The sequence below is a fragment of the Fringilla coelebs genome, assembly GCF_963513975.1.
Source record: "Fringilla coelebs genome assembly, chromosome: 13".
NCBI classification, from domain to species: Eukaryota; Metazoa; Chordata; class Aves; order Passeriformes; family Fringillidae; genus Fringilla; species Fringilla coelebs.
The window spans coordinates 3,306,144-3,322,789 of NC_140039.1; the positions used below are offsets into that span (position 1 = coordinate 3,306,144).

The following is a 16,646-nucleotide window of genomic DNA, read 5'->3' on the forward strand; positions in this document are numbered from 1 at the left end:
TCTTGTGGCACTGAGCTGAAAGGAGCCCAGAACTGTGCAGCATATCCCTGCTGGTTGTGCTCTGGCCTCAAAGGGACCCTCTCACATCTCCAAAGCCTTCTGTGCTCACTCTGATGGAAACTTCAAAAAGCACAAAAGTACAATATGAAATGTTTCCCTATCCTGGGGTGTTGCCTTTAAAAATCCAACCAGCAGCATTTGCCAGCTGAATGGAAGGGATAAAACAGATTTTGTTTCAGATGCTTTTGCATTGTGAGGATTTTGAGCTTTTTTTTCATATATCTCTTTAAATACAATGTGTCTAATTACTAAAGCCTAGCTGTGGAACTCAGAAACATCCTCTGCTTTCATTTTTTGCCATTTTCTGTATCAGAAATGAGCACAGAATGTATTATCCCTAAGTTCTCAAATGCAAACAACATACTGTGAAGGCCAAACCCATCTTCTCCTTTCTGATGTTTGACTATATGAAATGAAAAAAGTGACAGTAAAAGTAAGTCAAATTTCCTTTGAAGGATTTACAAATGTAAGAGTTTCTCCCCTCAGAACTGTCATTCCACATGCTATATCCCCATTTCTGATGTGCCTGTGTCACCTACCCTACACTCCACAGGCCAAGATTCTCAATGCAGCCATGTTATGGTTTAGGGCAAATTTGGGAGAAAACTGGAACATTTTTCAAGTGTGACTATAGTTGCTTTTAAGGTGGAGAGTTACAAATTCCCCCTCCTTTTTCTGTGCCCACAGTAAAGTCTATAACCACTCCATAACATCTAGAACTTTGTGGGAGTTTGAAGATGGATCAGAAAGAATCATTGCGAAACCTCTAGAAGGTTTTAACTGACAAATATTTCTGCATGTCAGATTTTGTCAAATATTATCCTGACCTGTCTTCCCTTCTAATGCATGAATCTCAGGATTTGAAACTGAATTACAGAAGGTCAAAAAGCCAAGGGAAAAAATGAAGTCTTATATTTGGGGCAAGAGGAACAGAATCAGCATGAGAAAGTTTGGGATCCCATCCAAGATTGTGAGAGATGGGAAGTTTTCCAAAAGGGTTGCCCAGGGCAGTAAAGTGAAAATAGAAAATATGGTGTAAAATCCAGGTTATAGAAGTTTCAGTGCTGGTCACCTACTGTCAACTACAATGAAAAGCTAAATATATAAACACCTGAGGTTTTTAATCCTGCTGCAGCCCTGTGATGTTATGAATCACTGTTTTTACATAAGGTAACACCACTGGTGTCACCTACTGCTTCAAACAACCACATTTATTTTGAGTCTTCCTCCTAGTGCTGATCACAGAAAGCTTCTGAGGACTGCTTCCTGTTTTTCATACAGATTTCCCTCTCTTCCTGTGGAAATCTATTGAGGAAGCTCTCTGAAAACAAGAGGAAGTATCTGTTTCTAAATACCTGTGAGAGTGTCCAAAGGAAGGCTCTTTGCCTCCTGTGGGCTCCTGTGGAGGGCAGGGGCTGCTCGTGATGGGGAGCATGATGTGTACCCCCAAAAAAGCTCCAGCCCCTCACACACAGCTGGGATCCCCCATGGAGAGGCTCCAATAATGAGGGGGAAATTGCAATTAAGCATTGGCTTAATTTTTTTTTTTTTAAGAGGGAGAAGCAAAGAAACAAAGAGTAGTGTTAAAATATTCTTGATTTTGAAAACAGGAAAGGAATCCTGTTTACCCAACTTCCTCAAGAGGAATTTTCCTGTACCTATGACCATCTCTCTCCTTCACCTCATTTAGTAGCTCTGCCCTGCAGCCTGTGATGGCCACATAATTAGAGCTAAACTCTAATTAAACTGGGTTTATGTCAGTGAGATGTCATAATTGGCTAAAATGATGCACCTGCTTAAGTGTTCTGCTAGGAAAGAGTCTATGTGAATTTAAACTTAGATCTAAATTTAAGTGAATTTGGTGATGAATGCAATGCAAAGCTGCTTGGACTGGGGCTCATCGAAGAAATGGGAGGTGCTGCTGAGACAGGCAGAGGTCCAGCATGGAGAAGGGAAATGAGCCAGTGCTGAACACTGGCAGAAATCAGTTCTTACACCCAGGGAGCAGCTAAAATGGTCATATTACACTCCTGTCAGTGGCTTTTTGACCTCCCAGTAATGTTTCTTATTCAACCATATCACTCACAAAAAACAAAATAGAAGCTGCTATAACTGCTGCCAAAGCACAGGATCCTAATAAATGCAGAATCACTAGGCAGCATTTTCTGGTCTTTAGGAACTGGCAAATAACTTACAAATATTTGCAAAGGATTGACCCTGAGATTGGCTCAGTTGGTCAGAGTGTGGTGTTAATAATGCCAAGATTGTGGATTTGATCCAACCATGGGCCATTCACTTAACATTGAGCCTTGGGAGTTAAACTCAGAACATTCTGAGTTCTCTGAATCAATTCAGGAGTCACTTGTCAGTCACCTACCAGAACAATACTTCAAGAAGGCAAAGGACAGGCTGCTCTCAGGAAACTTAAAACTTTCTAAAGACATCAAGATAGCAGGCATAGAGCTTGGATTGAAGGAACATGCAGAATTCCAGAGTCTCTGGTGGAGAGCAGCACTCTGAAGCTCTGAGGATGTTTTTGCAAAGCAGCAAACAGGGTGAGGTAATTGTTGTTGCTTCCTGATGCAGGATCTGAGGAGTGGAAGCTGCTGGCTCTGACACCTCAGCTCAGCTCTCCTGGGGAACCTGCAGGCACCAAAACCCCTTTGCACAGCTCCTGAGAAATACCCAGCTTGGATGCAGAGCTTGGATGCAGCCCCTACCTCACACATTCCTGTGGGATTTTCCCAAACTCAGGAAGATCCTGTCAGAAATAACTCATAGCCAGCTGAAGGCACAGTGTTTGCTGTTAAATGAGCCATCTTCTCTCCTGTCATCCATATCCACGAGGCTCTAAATCTGGGAGGTGCTGAAATAAATCCTGAAGGAATTTATGTGCCAGTAAGGAGGAGCTCTCAGTCTGTGCCACACTCGGGGATAGCTGCAGTTTTACGGACATCAAAAAGAGCTCTGGCACATTTTTAAGCTTTCAGAGTGGAATTCTGCGGGATCTTCACCCAGCTGTTAAATAGTCTGTTAGGAAGAACACTTCTGAAGACACTAAAAGGCTCCCTGGACATTTGATTTTTACTGCCATACACTGCAGCACCCAGGAGATAAGGGAAGGATTCCTGGGGATTAAAGAGCACAGGTCTACGTGAAGGAACACACGAGGTGAGGGCTGTTACACAAGGAAATGATCACAGGAACACAGCTCTGCTTTCCCTGGCCTCAGTGATTTATGTCAAGTGCCTTGGTTAGAGCTGTCATTGCTCAGAACACCACAGGATTTTAGTTATTCATTTTTACATTGTAGGGTCTCGAGCATCTTTCTGTAAAATCCAAGTCAGGACAGCAGGAGAGACAGAATTCTCAAAATGTGAGTTTGAAAAGCAGGAAGGACAAACAGAATGTATCCAGGCAATTCTGGCACGGGCATGCGGGGGTGAGGCTGTGTTTGCTCCCACATGCCTCTGTTGCTATTCCTTGTGGGCTTGGCTAAAGGCAGCCCTCAAACAGAGCCATTCCATCATGGGTGCACAAAGGTTGGTGCTGCCTCCAGAGCGCTCAAAGCCACCACAGGAAGGACAGCGAGGCACAGCCCTGCTGTGTGTGACAGCACCGTCCCAGGATTTGCCTGCTCATATCCAACATGCAGGGAGATGGAAAGGTTTGCAAGAAAACACATGGCCATCACTTCAAGGATTTTTTAAGAGGCTAGTGATTCTGGCAAGAAAGTGAAAATCATCAGCCAAGAACTGGAAACCTCCCAGAACTGTAACCATTGTAGTTGAAGTTATAACTATGCTTTAGAACTGCCCATATAAAGCCAGGATATTTAGTGATTTTTATTATAGCCACTAAAAATTAATGCTTTTAAACATTTATCTTTAATGCCTGACAGATCAAGCTATTTAAAAGCTGAGATGAAGCATCTGGATTGATCACAGAAAGTTCATTCATAGGATTTCTGTTGGGGGGGAGCTCACAGCACCAACCAGAGACAGATGAATTCAGAAAACCCACACAGACCCTCAGCTCCAGCATGAAAACAAAATCTCAGCTGTAAATGAAAAGTCATAAATAATTCCAAAACGTGGACACCTGAAGTCTGTAATTCCCACAGGGAATAAGCCAAATCTGAAACCATTCTGAGTTCCCTGAACTCTGACAGTTTAGGTAAAATAGTACACAAATAAAAATCACACCTCATTTTGGTTAAAAACCACAAGTCCTACACTTTGAAAATAGTGTAGCTCTGAGTATAACTGCACTCAGGGCAATGTACACACACAGCTGTTTGATCTGCTCCAAGGAAGTCTCTAAAAGAGACCAGTTAAAGGTCTGTGAATGACAAGTTAATAATTCCTCAGAGTTATTTTCTGATCAGGCTGGAATTATTCAAGCCCAAGATTTGCTCAGCACCAGAAGCAGGTGGGTTTTCCTGCAGCTCCATGTTTCCATAACAATACAGCAGAGCCAATTAAAAGCCAGTTAGTCATGGACATTACTTTGAGGTCCAGCACTTTGCAAACTCTCCCCTCTGCAGTGCTGCTGCCCATTGTGCTGAGGACAAAGGCTCTGGCATGAATGGGGGCTGTTTCCCTGTCTCCATGGAAGCCTTGCCACGCTCACCCCACACAAACCTTCCCCCTCTGATCTTTGCCCCAAACAAATGTGCTGTTTATTCACTCTGCTTCTCATTTATGGAGACCCATTTGATGCTGTATGAATAGCAATGAGGAAAGAATTAAACCTGTGTTTGAGAAGCAGTGAAGATTCCTGCTTCCAGCTCCTCCTCGAGTCCCTTTCACCCACACCTGCTGGAAAAGATTTCCATGATACTTGAAAATTCTCCATGTTTTATACATTAAAATCTTAACCACTGCAATAGATATTCACTGAAATATCAGCATCTGTGTTATATGAACTAACTCTAGAATCTGAAACCAAGCAATCTAAATTCTACTGCAGCTTGAAACTGAGAACAATCTGCTTAGACACCAACTACGGTGCTCAAGAAATTGTAAAGGATTCCTGTAGAGTACCAGCAAATCAGTACATTGCAGGAAAGTAAAATGCAGTATCCCTGTGAAGGGAATATTCCCCAGCTGCTCTCCAGAACTCTGAAGCTCTGTGATGCCTCTCAGAGCCTCCACTCCGAATGTGCCGGCTTTACAGTGCATTTTATTTGTGCACTGTAATTTCTTCCAGAAGTGATGATTGTCCAGGCTCCTTTCTGGGGATTGCTGTTTCCCTTGGCTTTACAGGAAATCCAGTTGTTGCTGAGCAGAATAATGCCATAAATTGCAAATGAAGTAAGTCATTAGTTTTTAATGCAGTCAGCCCTACTCAAGGGGGTAAAGCAAGTGCTGGCTTCTCAGCAAGGCTGAGCTCAGCTTCTCCCCTACAGATGTTTTCAAGCAGTGACTTCTGTCATTAAATTCATGATCTTGTTTACTCCTTACAGTTTCACAGGCAATAAGGGAGCTACCACTGGTGTGGCTCCTCAGGAGCAGCTGAGTTAAACAAAAGCTCTGCAATTCTGGTAGCCAGCATGGCCTCAGCTGCTCTGTCCCTGCAGCCAAAGTCCCCTCCCAGCTGCAGCTGGATCACCTGGCAGGAAGCACAAGATTTGTACAGAAAGCTTACATTATACAACTTGTGTCAGCAGGACCCACCTGCTAAGTGGTTTAGCTCTCATTTTTGCTATTTAATGTGTTAAATAAAGAAATACTCAATATTCGCCAGACCAAAACTAACCTGTGGAAGAATTTGGAGGGAATTTGGCACCTGGGAGGACTCCTGTTCCTCAGTTACAATATTTGATCTGTGTCCTATCCCTTGAAAGCCATTCCTTTAAAACACATAAGTGTGATGTCCTGTCATTGGCCTCAGACAAAGACAATCCCAACGGAGGACACCTGTTCTGAGTCACTCCTCACCTGCAAGTCCCTAGTTTCCAGGTGTGTCACCATTCCTGGATCATTCTTTTTGACTGCTCAGGCTCTGACTCTGCTTCATCCCAGCGCTCACCAGACATGGATCCAACTCCCTGACATGTCTGAGCCCACGGGACTGGGTGCAGGTACCTGTGGCCACAGTGACTACTCCACAGATGTTTCCTAGAGGTCTTTGACCTGACCTAAAGGTTACAGGCACTGTTCAGCTCTTCTTACCACAGGACAGCTGAAATCCACCTTCCTTTGGTCATCAGGGAAGTCACCTCAGGCAGCCCTTGGGACTGATGGCCCCGTTCTTCAGCCAGTCCCAGCAGCTGCATTGAACTGAAGCCATGCTGGGCACATCTTGGTTTCCCAAATTTCCTGCACACCAACCTCACTCTGGTGTGGAAGAGGCTTCACATCAGCATCTGTGAGCCATTGAGAAGTTTGATAAAAGCATCCATGTTTACCAATGAAAGAATTTCCTACCAAGGTTGTTGACATAGAAACCAAGAAAGAAAGAAGGATGAATAAGAGAAACGTGCAACTGCCTATTCCAAGGAGCACTTTGCTTGTCTCTCGTGACCAATGAGCAAAGTGTAAAGTTATGAGCTTTGTAAGAATGTAGAACAAGCACGCATGCTAGAATAAAAACAGGGTTTGAAGCCTTCTGGAAATGCAGTGTGTTGCTTTGTATTGTCTCTGTCTCAGCTACGACACTCTGGCCTCTTTTGCAGGTCAGAACTGGAGCGATACCAGCTGGCCCAGCAGAGCAGCCCCAAGCAGCAGCAGCAGGAGCAGCAGCAGCAGAGCAGCCCGGAGCAGCAGCAGGAGCAGCAGCAGCAGAGGAGCCCTGAGCAGCAGCAGGAGCAGCAGAACAACCCTGAGCAGCAGCAGGAAGGAGCAGCCGTGCCCAGGAGCACCCACAGAGCGTCCATGGCACCGCCGGGCACCGCCGACCACGGTACCAACCCCAGCTCAAAGCCAGCCCCAAACACTGCCTGGCCTCTCTCATCTCTGGTCCCAGCAGCAGCAAAACCACCAGACAGGTCAAAGCACCACACCACAAACCAGTCCTAGAGAGTCTTGAAATCCCAGACCTATGCAAAACCTTATAGCCCAGATTTCCACTCCTCACTCCTCACATAATTCTGTTTTTAATGAAAGACTGAACTTATCACTTAGAGCTATGATTTAAAACTGCTTTTTTCCACATGAGTCATCCCACCAAATCTTTTTTTCCTGGCTAAAAAGTATAAAGATTTCATTTCTTTGTAAATAAAAACGGAAAACCTCAGCAAAAATAATTTCCAAGGAAACAATTTGCAGTTAATATTCTGTGCAGCCACGCTCCTTGGAAACATCCTGGCTGCTCCAGTGACTCTGGACAAGCCCAAGCTGTTTAGCACATGTAGCACCAACAGCTGCCATAACACTGCACACTTTGGCTTCCCTGTAGTGATTTATATTTTTGGGCACATCCAGTTCAAAGACCACAAAAGCACTTATCTTGACAATAATTCTGAGTTACAAGGTACCTTTACTGCAGGCTGGAGAGCAGTTTGTTGTGACAAAAAACTAGATTTTAGGTGTGTGTTGAGTGGAACTGGCAAGCAGCTGCTTGGGAATGTTAAAAATAGTGACAAGAAAATACAATTAACATTGTAGCATGTTCTTCATCTGGCTAGACTTAGAAAGCAAACCTGCTTTTACAAATGCTTTTATCAAATCACACACTGCCAGCTCAGAGTTTCCACATAAAATTACACTACCTATATTTCAAGAACAAACAGCTTTTTAGCAAAATGTTTTCATACAAATAAATCATGGGGTCACAGATTCTAAAACAGGGGAAAATGTTCCAACAAAAAATCTGTGTCCTTGAACAGTAATTGCCCCCCACAGCTGATCCTTCACACTTATCCTTACCTTAACTCAAGGAAAGAAGAGAGTTGAGGTAAAAGCTCCAAGTTACTCACAAGAGAGCACTGAAATGTTCAAGACACTTAAAATAAGTATCTTGGCTGCAGCTGCCTGTGGTGGTTTTGTATCACTGCTGCAAACACCTCCCATGCAAAACCCATTGCCTCAGCCCCTTCCCAGGGCTGCTGGGAACCTGCCCGGGGTTTCTCTGGGGATTTAGGCTCTCACTTCATTCTGGCTCAGACTGGGGGTGCAGCTGGGCTTGTTGGGGTGCTGCTGAGGGCTGCCTGTCTCCCAGCAGAGGAGCAGCTCTTCCGCTCCGTGGAGGGCCAGGCTGCCTCGGACGAGGAGGAGGAGCAGTGGCCAGGGGGCCACGGGAAGAGGATCCTGGCCAAGCTGCCTTGCTGTGGCAGTGGGTAAGTTTAATTTGTTAATTAATGCCATTTGAGCCCTTTGCAAAGATCCTTTTACAACCCATGGCTGCAGTCAGGAGCTTTTTGCCCATCCTGTGTGGCCCATGGGGAGCAGCCTGCTGGAGATTCCCCCCGAGCCCTAATTAGTGTCAGACACTCATTTGTGACCCGTGCTGCCAAAAATTCCACAGGAAAACTGGTTTTAACAAACACAGACCTCTATTGTGAGGTCTCACTAACTCTTTTCTCTTAATGATGTGTGTAGATGTGATGAAAAGACGTGGAGAAAGCTGCTGTCCTACCTGGAGACCACCAGCACTGAGGGGAAGGACCCTGTGGAGCTCTCAGGAACAATCTCCCCCCTCACAGAGCAGCCAGAACTCAAGGGCCACCAAGAGAAAAAACTGGAAACAGGCATGGAAGAGGTAACAGGTGCCAAGCAGAGGGTGAAAGAGCTGTTTATGCATCTTTGGGGAGCTGCATTTATGTGTATTCTGGCCATTCTGCTCTCTGTTGCTGATGTTTCTTGTTGTGCTGTAGTTTGTCAGCTCAGACATCTCCTGCTTTCCTCCAGCACCTGCATTTCTACTCTGGTTCCTACCTAAAACTGCCTTTGGAGGATGAGAGGTACCCCAGGCCCTTCAAATGCTGTCCTTGATTTACTGAGGTTCTCCAGCTGTGGATGAAGCACTCCCCATATCCTAAGGCGTCCAGCACCTCTGGGAGCAGGATAACTTTTCAATAAATCCCTCAGGCTGGCTGAGACTTCTTATTTTGGAGTAAATTATCCCATTAACTCTGTCTTTTTCTTGAGTTTAGACTGACATATTTATATCATAAATACAATATATAAATCTAATATAATAAAATATGAATAAAATTAGTTCTGCAGCATGTCCAGCTCCCCTTGAGCAGAGGTTATAACCACATTTTTTAAAGCCCCAGTGCTGTGTCCCAGTACTCCTGTGTGAGATCACTATTTAAATTCTGCAGACTTCAGCCCCTGATGGGCACAGAAGTGCCAGCAATCTTTCTGTGAAACAAAAATAGTGCATTGCCCTGGTCTGCTTTCTCCTGTGCTTGTTCAGTATTTTATACCCCATCTTTAAACAAAGCAGAAAGCTTCCAGTAGTTCTGGAAGGATTATGTGAATCAGGGAAATATTTAAGGTGAGGGTAAAGTATTCAGCTTCTATACATGTTGCCATCCTTTGTGTTTTAACAGTGTTTCATATAATTTTCTCCCTTGACTAAATTAAAGAGTTTACTTGTTAGGGGGAAAAAAATTAAAACCAGAACAAAATCCTGTTTCTGCCTTACACAATTTGCAGTATTCAGTGGCAATTTATCCTTGCAATATTCTTTAGAGAAACACAAAAGTTCTTTCTCTATTGCTTAGCATCAGTCCACAGGAAAAAAAATACCTGCAGGTAGTGCCAGTTTTCTTCTCCTTTTTCCCCATTCTGAGGGGCTCATCTTCTTCTGCAGCATCATACTGCCCTCTTTTTCATCTCTGCTGATGGATATTAGTTGTGTGCAGCTCATCTGGAAAAGCACCATTATCAACAGATTAATACAAAATTCCAGAAGAAAAATGGAATCTGTTGCTCTTGATTTAGAGGCAGGCAAGGAGGTGAAGAAGACACAGTGCCAATTCACTGTGACATGAATTCAATAGCAGTAGGATGAATCATGTTGAGCCTGTTAGGAAATTTATTCTTAAGCCCTTTTATATTAGCCAGCAGTTATAGGGAAGGAATTTGCTGCTACAAAACAGACAAGTAATAAAAAATTCCTGTCAAAAAGGTGACTGTCCTTGTAATCAACAGAAAACAAATAGGAAGACTAAGAAATGCTCTCTCTCAAGCACCTTGCAAATAAATATATTGGCTTAATAAATAAACCACCAACACCTTCTCTGAGGCTGACAAAAGTGCCTTACACAGGGTTGTATATGCTTCTGTTTGTACCTGCTCAGTGTGGAAAATCAGACAAATAACAACAACAACAAGCAAGAGCCTCAGCAGGCAAGTGAAGGGCAGCACTCTCAAATACTGATTAATAATTGCTCCATCTCAGGCTTGTAAAACCAGAGTTTGAGAGAGTTCTGAGATTTGTCATGTCTAGAAAGTTCTACTTTCCAACAGCCAAACACTTATAAATAGCTCCTCGGTGACCTCGGGGTGATGGATGGGGAGACCATGAGTGAAGTCTAAAAATAAAGTGTTATGCTGCCAAGGGTAGTGTTACAAAGAAATGCCAGTTATTTGCTATATGGGCTTGCATGCAAGCTTAATTAAAAAGACAATTGGTGTATGAACTGCCATGCAGGGTCAAAGGAGAAGTTCATCACAACATCTGGAGAAAAGCAAGGAGAAACAGTGGAGAGGTTGTTGCTCTTGGTGTTTCTCACCTGGTTCCCACTGCACCAGGGACTGTCTCACTGGATGTACAGATGATTGCTAGGTAGGAGCTGCAAGACCAAGAGATGATTGTGCTGAGGGCACACAAATTAGTTTTGCTCTATAGAGAACAACAGTAATGTAAAAGGGGAGAAGGCTGACATAGCAATGCTAGTATTTAAGTATAAAATACATAATAAGTGTAATATTTAAAATTCCTGAATGAGCTGCCTGCACCCAGTGATGAATGAGCTCTCATTGTGCACAAGAGCAAAGCTCTGATTTCCTAACAACCCCTGATATCTCACTTCATGTAGCACATTAAAGAAATGGACTTCCCTTCAAGGGAATCTTCTGGACTGAGCCCCATTTACCACCAAAGGGGGAAAACTCAGCTTTGCAATCCTTGGGGAAGAAAGGAGAAGCTCCAGTGCCTTCAGTTTGCTGTCTTTTGTGCAGATGAAGGGCCCCTGGCTCGGGGAGCTGCAGCAAAAGGTGGAGGAGACAGAAGTGCTGAAGATGGAGCTGCAGATGCTGGAGACAGAGAGGGTTCGGCTGTCCCTGGTGGAAGAGAAGCTCCTGGATGTTCTGCAGCTTCTCCAACAGCTCCGAGACTTGGTATGGTGAGAAAGCAGTCCTGGGACTGAAAACTGGGGTCTGTAGTCCCTTCCAAACTGAGAATATGGTCATCCCTTCTAGGAAGTACAAAATCCTTTACAGCAGGACAGGATTTTGCAGATGTGTGCCCTGGGAGCTGCCTGGTGATTGCAGAAAGCTTTCAGACCCCTTTGCCTGGCTTTCTAAAAGCCTAGAGGTCTCCTTGGAGCTGAATCTTCAAGCTCATTACCCTCTAAACCAAAATTGAAGGCAAATGAAGAATACAGAGGAGGGAGCAATCAGGAAGATTCTGGAATATGTATTTTTCCTTCTAGAACAGGACCTTTGTTTAACTGCTTGCTAATGCAACTCTGAGTCAGCATTAAAGAGATAAAACTTCCAGGGGAGTTTTATCTCCCCTGAATCTCCATAATCCCTAATGGGATGTACTCAAGACAAAAGAGACCCTTCAGAACCTGTGGGTTTAGGTGTCACTTCCCCAGCACATTCACCTTCATGTCTCAAATATTCCTTACAGAACCTGCCACCACACAGTGACTGCCCAAAGGCACACACACATCCTGTCAGGACTAATAAAACCTCACACAGTGCTGCCGAGGCCATGGGAAATCCTCACACTGCTTCCCACTCTGCTCCAGTCCCCACTGGGGCAGCCAAGCAGATGGAAGAGGCTCCAGGCAGGGAGCAGGGCCAGCTCTGCCTGGAGGTAGCAGCATCTTCCTCCCAGAATTGCTCCCTTCCACATCCATTTCTTGAAGTTTTAGCAAGAACAACCTGTCCCTGCAGATACTCAGGGCTCTCTAAGTGCTAATTAAACTGATTGCAAGACCATCTCCCAGAAAGCACACCAGTGTCTTGCCAGCAAATGAGGACAGTTTGCTTTCCCAGGCACATTATGTAATGTGCCACCGGATTTCGTATGTAAAACCACCACTGAGAGAAACCATCCAAATCCTGAGTAGTTTTTACAGTGCTCTCACTTTGGCTAATGTTTATTACATCTCACATCCAGCCCTGCCACAGGACATTTGCTCTGTCCTTCAGCTGGGTCTGAGAAGACCCTTCCTAAAATGACACCCCCAGGTCCAGTTCACCTTCCCACAGACCTGGCAGAGGACTCAAAGAGCTTTTACTCTGCTTGTCCTCCTTGCCACCTACAGTTGCTTGGGCACAAGCTCTAGAAAATTCTGTATTTCCTGCTAAATAATTGTTATTTCTCTTTCCACAGCCATATTAAGGAATTACAACCCCCTACAAACTGTCTGAGCAGGGCCTAAGATCAAATGCTTGAAAATAAAACGAATACCAAGTCTTGTGTTAATCAAGATTCAGTGTCATTTTGGTTTAGTTTCCAAATGCAAATGCCCTGCACACAGGTTCTGTTGCATATCTGTAAACTGGTGAAGGATACATTGGTGCCATAATTTTGTCTTTTTTTTTTTTTTTAACAGAACATATCAAAGCGAGCCCTGGGGAAAATCCTGCTGAGCACTTTGGAATCCTGCCGTGATCCCCAGCCTGGTAAGAAAAAAAGTCACATCTAAAGACCAAGAAGCATGAAATGTGTCCTTTGGGGACAAACACCGGGGAGGAAAAGGATATTTCAAATCCTGGGGTGCAGGCTGGGGAGAAGGAGGTAGCTTGCAAGAAGAGTACCTATGCTAAGTGATGCTTTCTAGTCCATGATGCATCAAAACCACACCCAGGGTGCTTTTTTAAATAAAATTTTAATTAAAATTTGGCCTTTGGGGAATAATTCAGTATCCTACAAATGTTTTTAGGGTTTTATTGATATGAGAAAGTGGAGAAATGTCCAAGTATGTAAAGCAGCTGTTTCTCAGGTTTGCTAGCCCAGTGTGTTGGGTTCCTCTCTGCAACACAAGATTTACCCACCAGAGCAGTTCTGTGCAGAAACCAGCTCAAACCTCCACTCCTCCAATAACAGCATTTCATGATCCTGGTGTGAAATTAAACTCGCAAGTTCCTGTCCCTTGCCAGAGGTCTGGAGCTGCCTTTGCAGGAGCTGTGCAGGAATCATGGCCCCAGGGCTTTGCTTTGATTACTTTGTTCCTATTAGCAGAGCATTTGTACTTCCCTCCAAGGAATGAACATCCTGTCCCAGGAACATGGCTTGGAGGGGCTTTAATAGGCAGGCAGCAGTCAAAGACTAGATTAGAAAAGACCAGATGTGCCCTATGGGCTGGGTTTTGGAGAATATTATTTACAGTGATTTAGGGAGAACAACATGGGAACCCTTTGGGGTTTGCAGTTTCAAAGGCTGTTTTTCCTTGTGCCCAGCAATCCAGGGCACAGGCAGCCCAGAGCCAAGCTGTGCTCTTCAGCTGCAGAGGAAGCAGAGAAAAGAGGGAAAAGATAGACTTTTGTAGGCTCCAGGACACCAATACAGAGAGAAACCACAGATGAGCCATGATGTTCTCCTGAGAGAACAGAAGAAGAGACTTTTTGGGTCCACAGCACAGTGTCCAGAAGGTGCTGCCAATTATCCTGCACAGGAACAGGGACTCCAATGTGTGGGAATCAGAAAAACAGAAACTTCCACAGACACTGAAGGGTTTGATTTGCAACCTTAGAAGAAGCTTGGATTGATGTAAAAATACATTACACAGAAAGTAAGGAGAAAAATCATAAACTTATGGTTCTATAGTTGTAAGAATATGCCTTAAGTAAGTGAGCAGCTGCACTGATGGGATGGTGAAGGGTTTGTAGTGTAGGGCTGGGGTTGTGTGGAGTGAGCTGAGGATTCAGAAGTTATAACAGAAGCATTTGTGTGCAAGTGAGACTGAAGCCACTGGACAAAAGTATCCACGGTGCAGCAGAAGTGAGTGAAGGTGATGGGTTAGAAAAGCAAAATAAACCCTGTTACCCTTGTAAGGAAGTACTTGTGACTGCTCTTGAGCTATGGCTGACTGCCTGCTCCTCTAAAATCTCACAGCCTCTGAGACTGATGTTTGTCTGAGCAATAAATCATTTTTAGCCTGAAAGAAGTCCCATCCCTTCATTACTAGCAGTGACAACACCACGGGATGCTGCTCAAAGCTCCTCCCTTTGTAACAGCAGCACAGCTCAGCTCCCCAGAACTGCAAGTGCTGCTCTCTGTGCATTCTGCATCACCACTGCCATACACAGCTCACCTTCTCTGCTTCCCACTGTCTGCCTGTGCTCTTGGGGAGGCTTCAGCAGCTTTCCCAAGTCTTTGTAATCAAACATTTTTCTTTCCCGAGTCTTTGTAATCAAACATGTTCCTCTGACAAGTCAAAGTGGGTTGGGTTGGCCATGGTGATATGAAATAATCTGCTCACACAAGTACATGAGACCTCAGTGGGCAGGGGGATGAAGCAAGAGGAAACCAGAGAAGATAGTTGAACCCAGATTTGCTCACGTTTTTTTTGGACAGGAATTCATTATTTGGTCACAAAATTTAGACATTTAATGATAACCACTTGAAAGGGCACCTATGAAGAAAAGAGCCTGTTATGATTGTGAAACTGCAACTTCCTGACTTTGTTCAAATGCTCATGTTTGCAATTTGCTTTCCCAAGGCAAAGCCCAGCTGTTGGAAGTGCTAGACACCCTTCAGCAGGAGCTGGCAGCCTGTGAACTGTTGCACAAGGAGCAGCCCTTGGAGCAGGCACAGAGCCCAAGGTCCCTGTCCAACCCCCTGGTGATCTCCTGCTGAGCCCAGGCAGCCCAGGACAGCTGGAAGGAGGAATGAGGGACATTTGTCCAGCTCAGCCACACCTGGACCGGCCAGGAGTGAGCAGTGACCCAAGGGAGGAGCAGCAGCCCTGGGCTGGGCACAGCCCTGCCTTCCCTGGGCTGCAAAGTCCAGCCCTGGGGGGACCCTGGGACTGGGCTGGTACCCAAATGTGCCCACCACACCCACCTGACCCACAGGGATTACAGCTCTGCGAAACTGGGACTGGACTGGCACCAAACTGTGCCCACCACACCCACCTGACCCACACTGATTTACAGCTCTGCAAAACTGGGATTGGACTGGCACTAAACTGTGCCCATCACCCTCATCTGACCCACAGGGATTACAGCTCTGCAAAACTGGGACTGGGCTGGCACCAAACCAAACTGTGCCCACCACCCTCATCTGACCCACAGGGATTACAGCTCTGCAAAACTGAGACTGGGCTGGCACCAAACTGTGCCCACCACCCTCACCTCACCCACACTGATTTACAGCTCTGCAAAACTGGGACTGGGCTGACACCAAACTGTGCCCACCACCCTCATCTGACCCACAGGGATTACAGCTCTGCGAAACTGGGACTGGGCTGGCACTAAACTGTGCCCATCACCCTCATCTGACTCACACTGATTTACAGCTCTGCAAAACTGGGACTGGACTGGCACCAAACCAAACTGTGCCCATCACCCTCACCTGACCCACAGGGATTACAGCTCTGCAAAACTGAGACTGGGCTGGCACCAAACTGTGCCCACCACACCCACCTGACCCACAGGGATTACAGCTCTGCAAAACTGAGACTGGGCTGGCACCAAACTGTGCCCACCACTCTCACCTGACCCACACTGATGTACAGCCCTGGCTATGCAGGGGCTGGGCACAGTTTGCAGCCCTTTTGTGGAAGCCTCACTCCAAAGCCAAGGCAGCCTCTGTTGTCCCTGGATTTGTTATCCCTTACCCTACAGGTGACAAACTGAATGATAAACACACCCAGGAGTGTGTGCCAGCAGTGCAGGTTTTAAGGGCTTTGTGTTTCTCACTCAGTTATTCACCTTATTTAACTCTGAAGCTAGATTTTTTATTGCTCTGCTGAATTTTATATTTGCAGTTATAGAGATGCCTTAGGAATATGCAGCAGCCCTTTCCTGACAACAGTCAGATTTTACATAAGATGTTAAATTTAAGTGCTTGAAGAAGGTCCAAAGCAATCTTGTTCCCAGGCTCTCAGGGAAAGGAAGGGCTGAAAAATTAACTTTGCTGTCATTCTGTGTTAGCAAACAACTCGTGCAGTGCACAACTGAGTTCTAAATTTTAATTTCCCTCAGTGCAGCTGCAGAGACACAAAATTAGGCCCCACATGGAGGCCAATTAATGTAAAGAGCTGGGTCTAATCATGGTGCCATGGAATGTTTTAATCAGCAATAAAATAATTCCTGGGGCAAAAGTAAAAAAAAAAAAAATAGGTGTCTTCCAAGGTGCTTTTTTTTGCATCATTCACCTGCCAAACAGGGGTAGAGTTCCTAAAAGAGCCAGCTGAATTTATGTTACTGAAAAGATGCACTGTGGAT

At 45.1% G+C, this 16,646-nt stretch overlaps 1 protein-coding gene across 1 annotated transcript in view; it reads left to right on the forward strand.

The window, feature by feature from the left end:
• LOC311158647 (EF-hand and coiled-coil domain-containing protein 1-like) overlaps positions 1-15,054 on the forward strand; it is a gene marked incomplete at both ends in the record, with an annotated part of 34,572 nt that extends 19,518 nt beyond the window's left edge. Inside the window, 6 exons of the mRNA XM_084214208.1 lie at positions 6,740-6,966; positions 8,227-8,341; positions 8,604-8,763; positions 11,199-11,357; positions 12,809-12,878; positions 14,918-15,054. Of these exons, the coding sequence (XP_084070334.1) occupies positions 6,740-6,966; positions 8,227-8,341; positions 8,604-8,763; positions 11,199-11,357; positions 12,809-12,878; positions 14,918-15,054 (868 nt within the window). The remainder of the gene's footprint in view (positions 1-6,739; positions 6,967-8,226; positions 8,342-8,603; positions 8,764-11,198; positions 11,358-12,808; positions 12,879-14,917) is intronic.
• Positions 15,055-16,646: the final 1,592 nt, after the last annotated feature.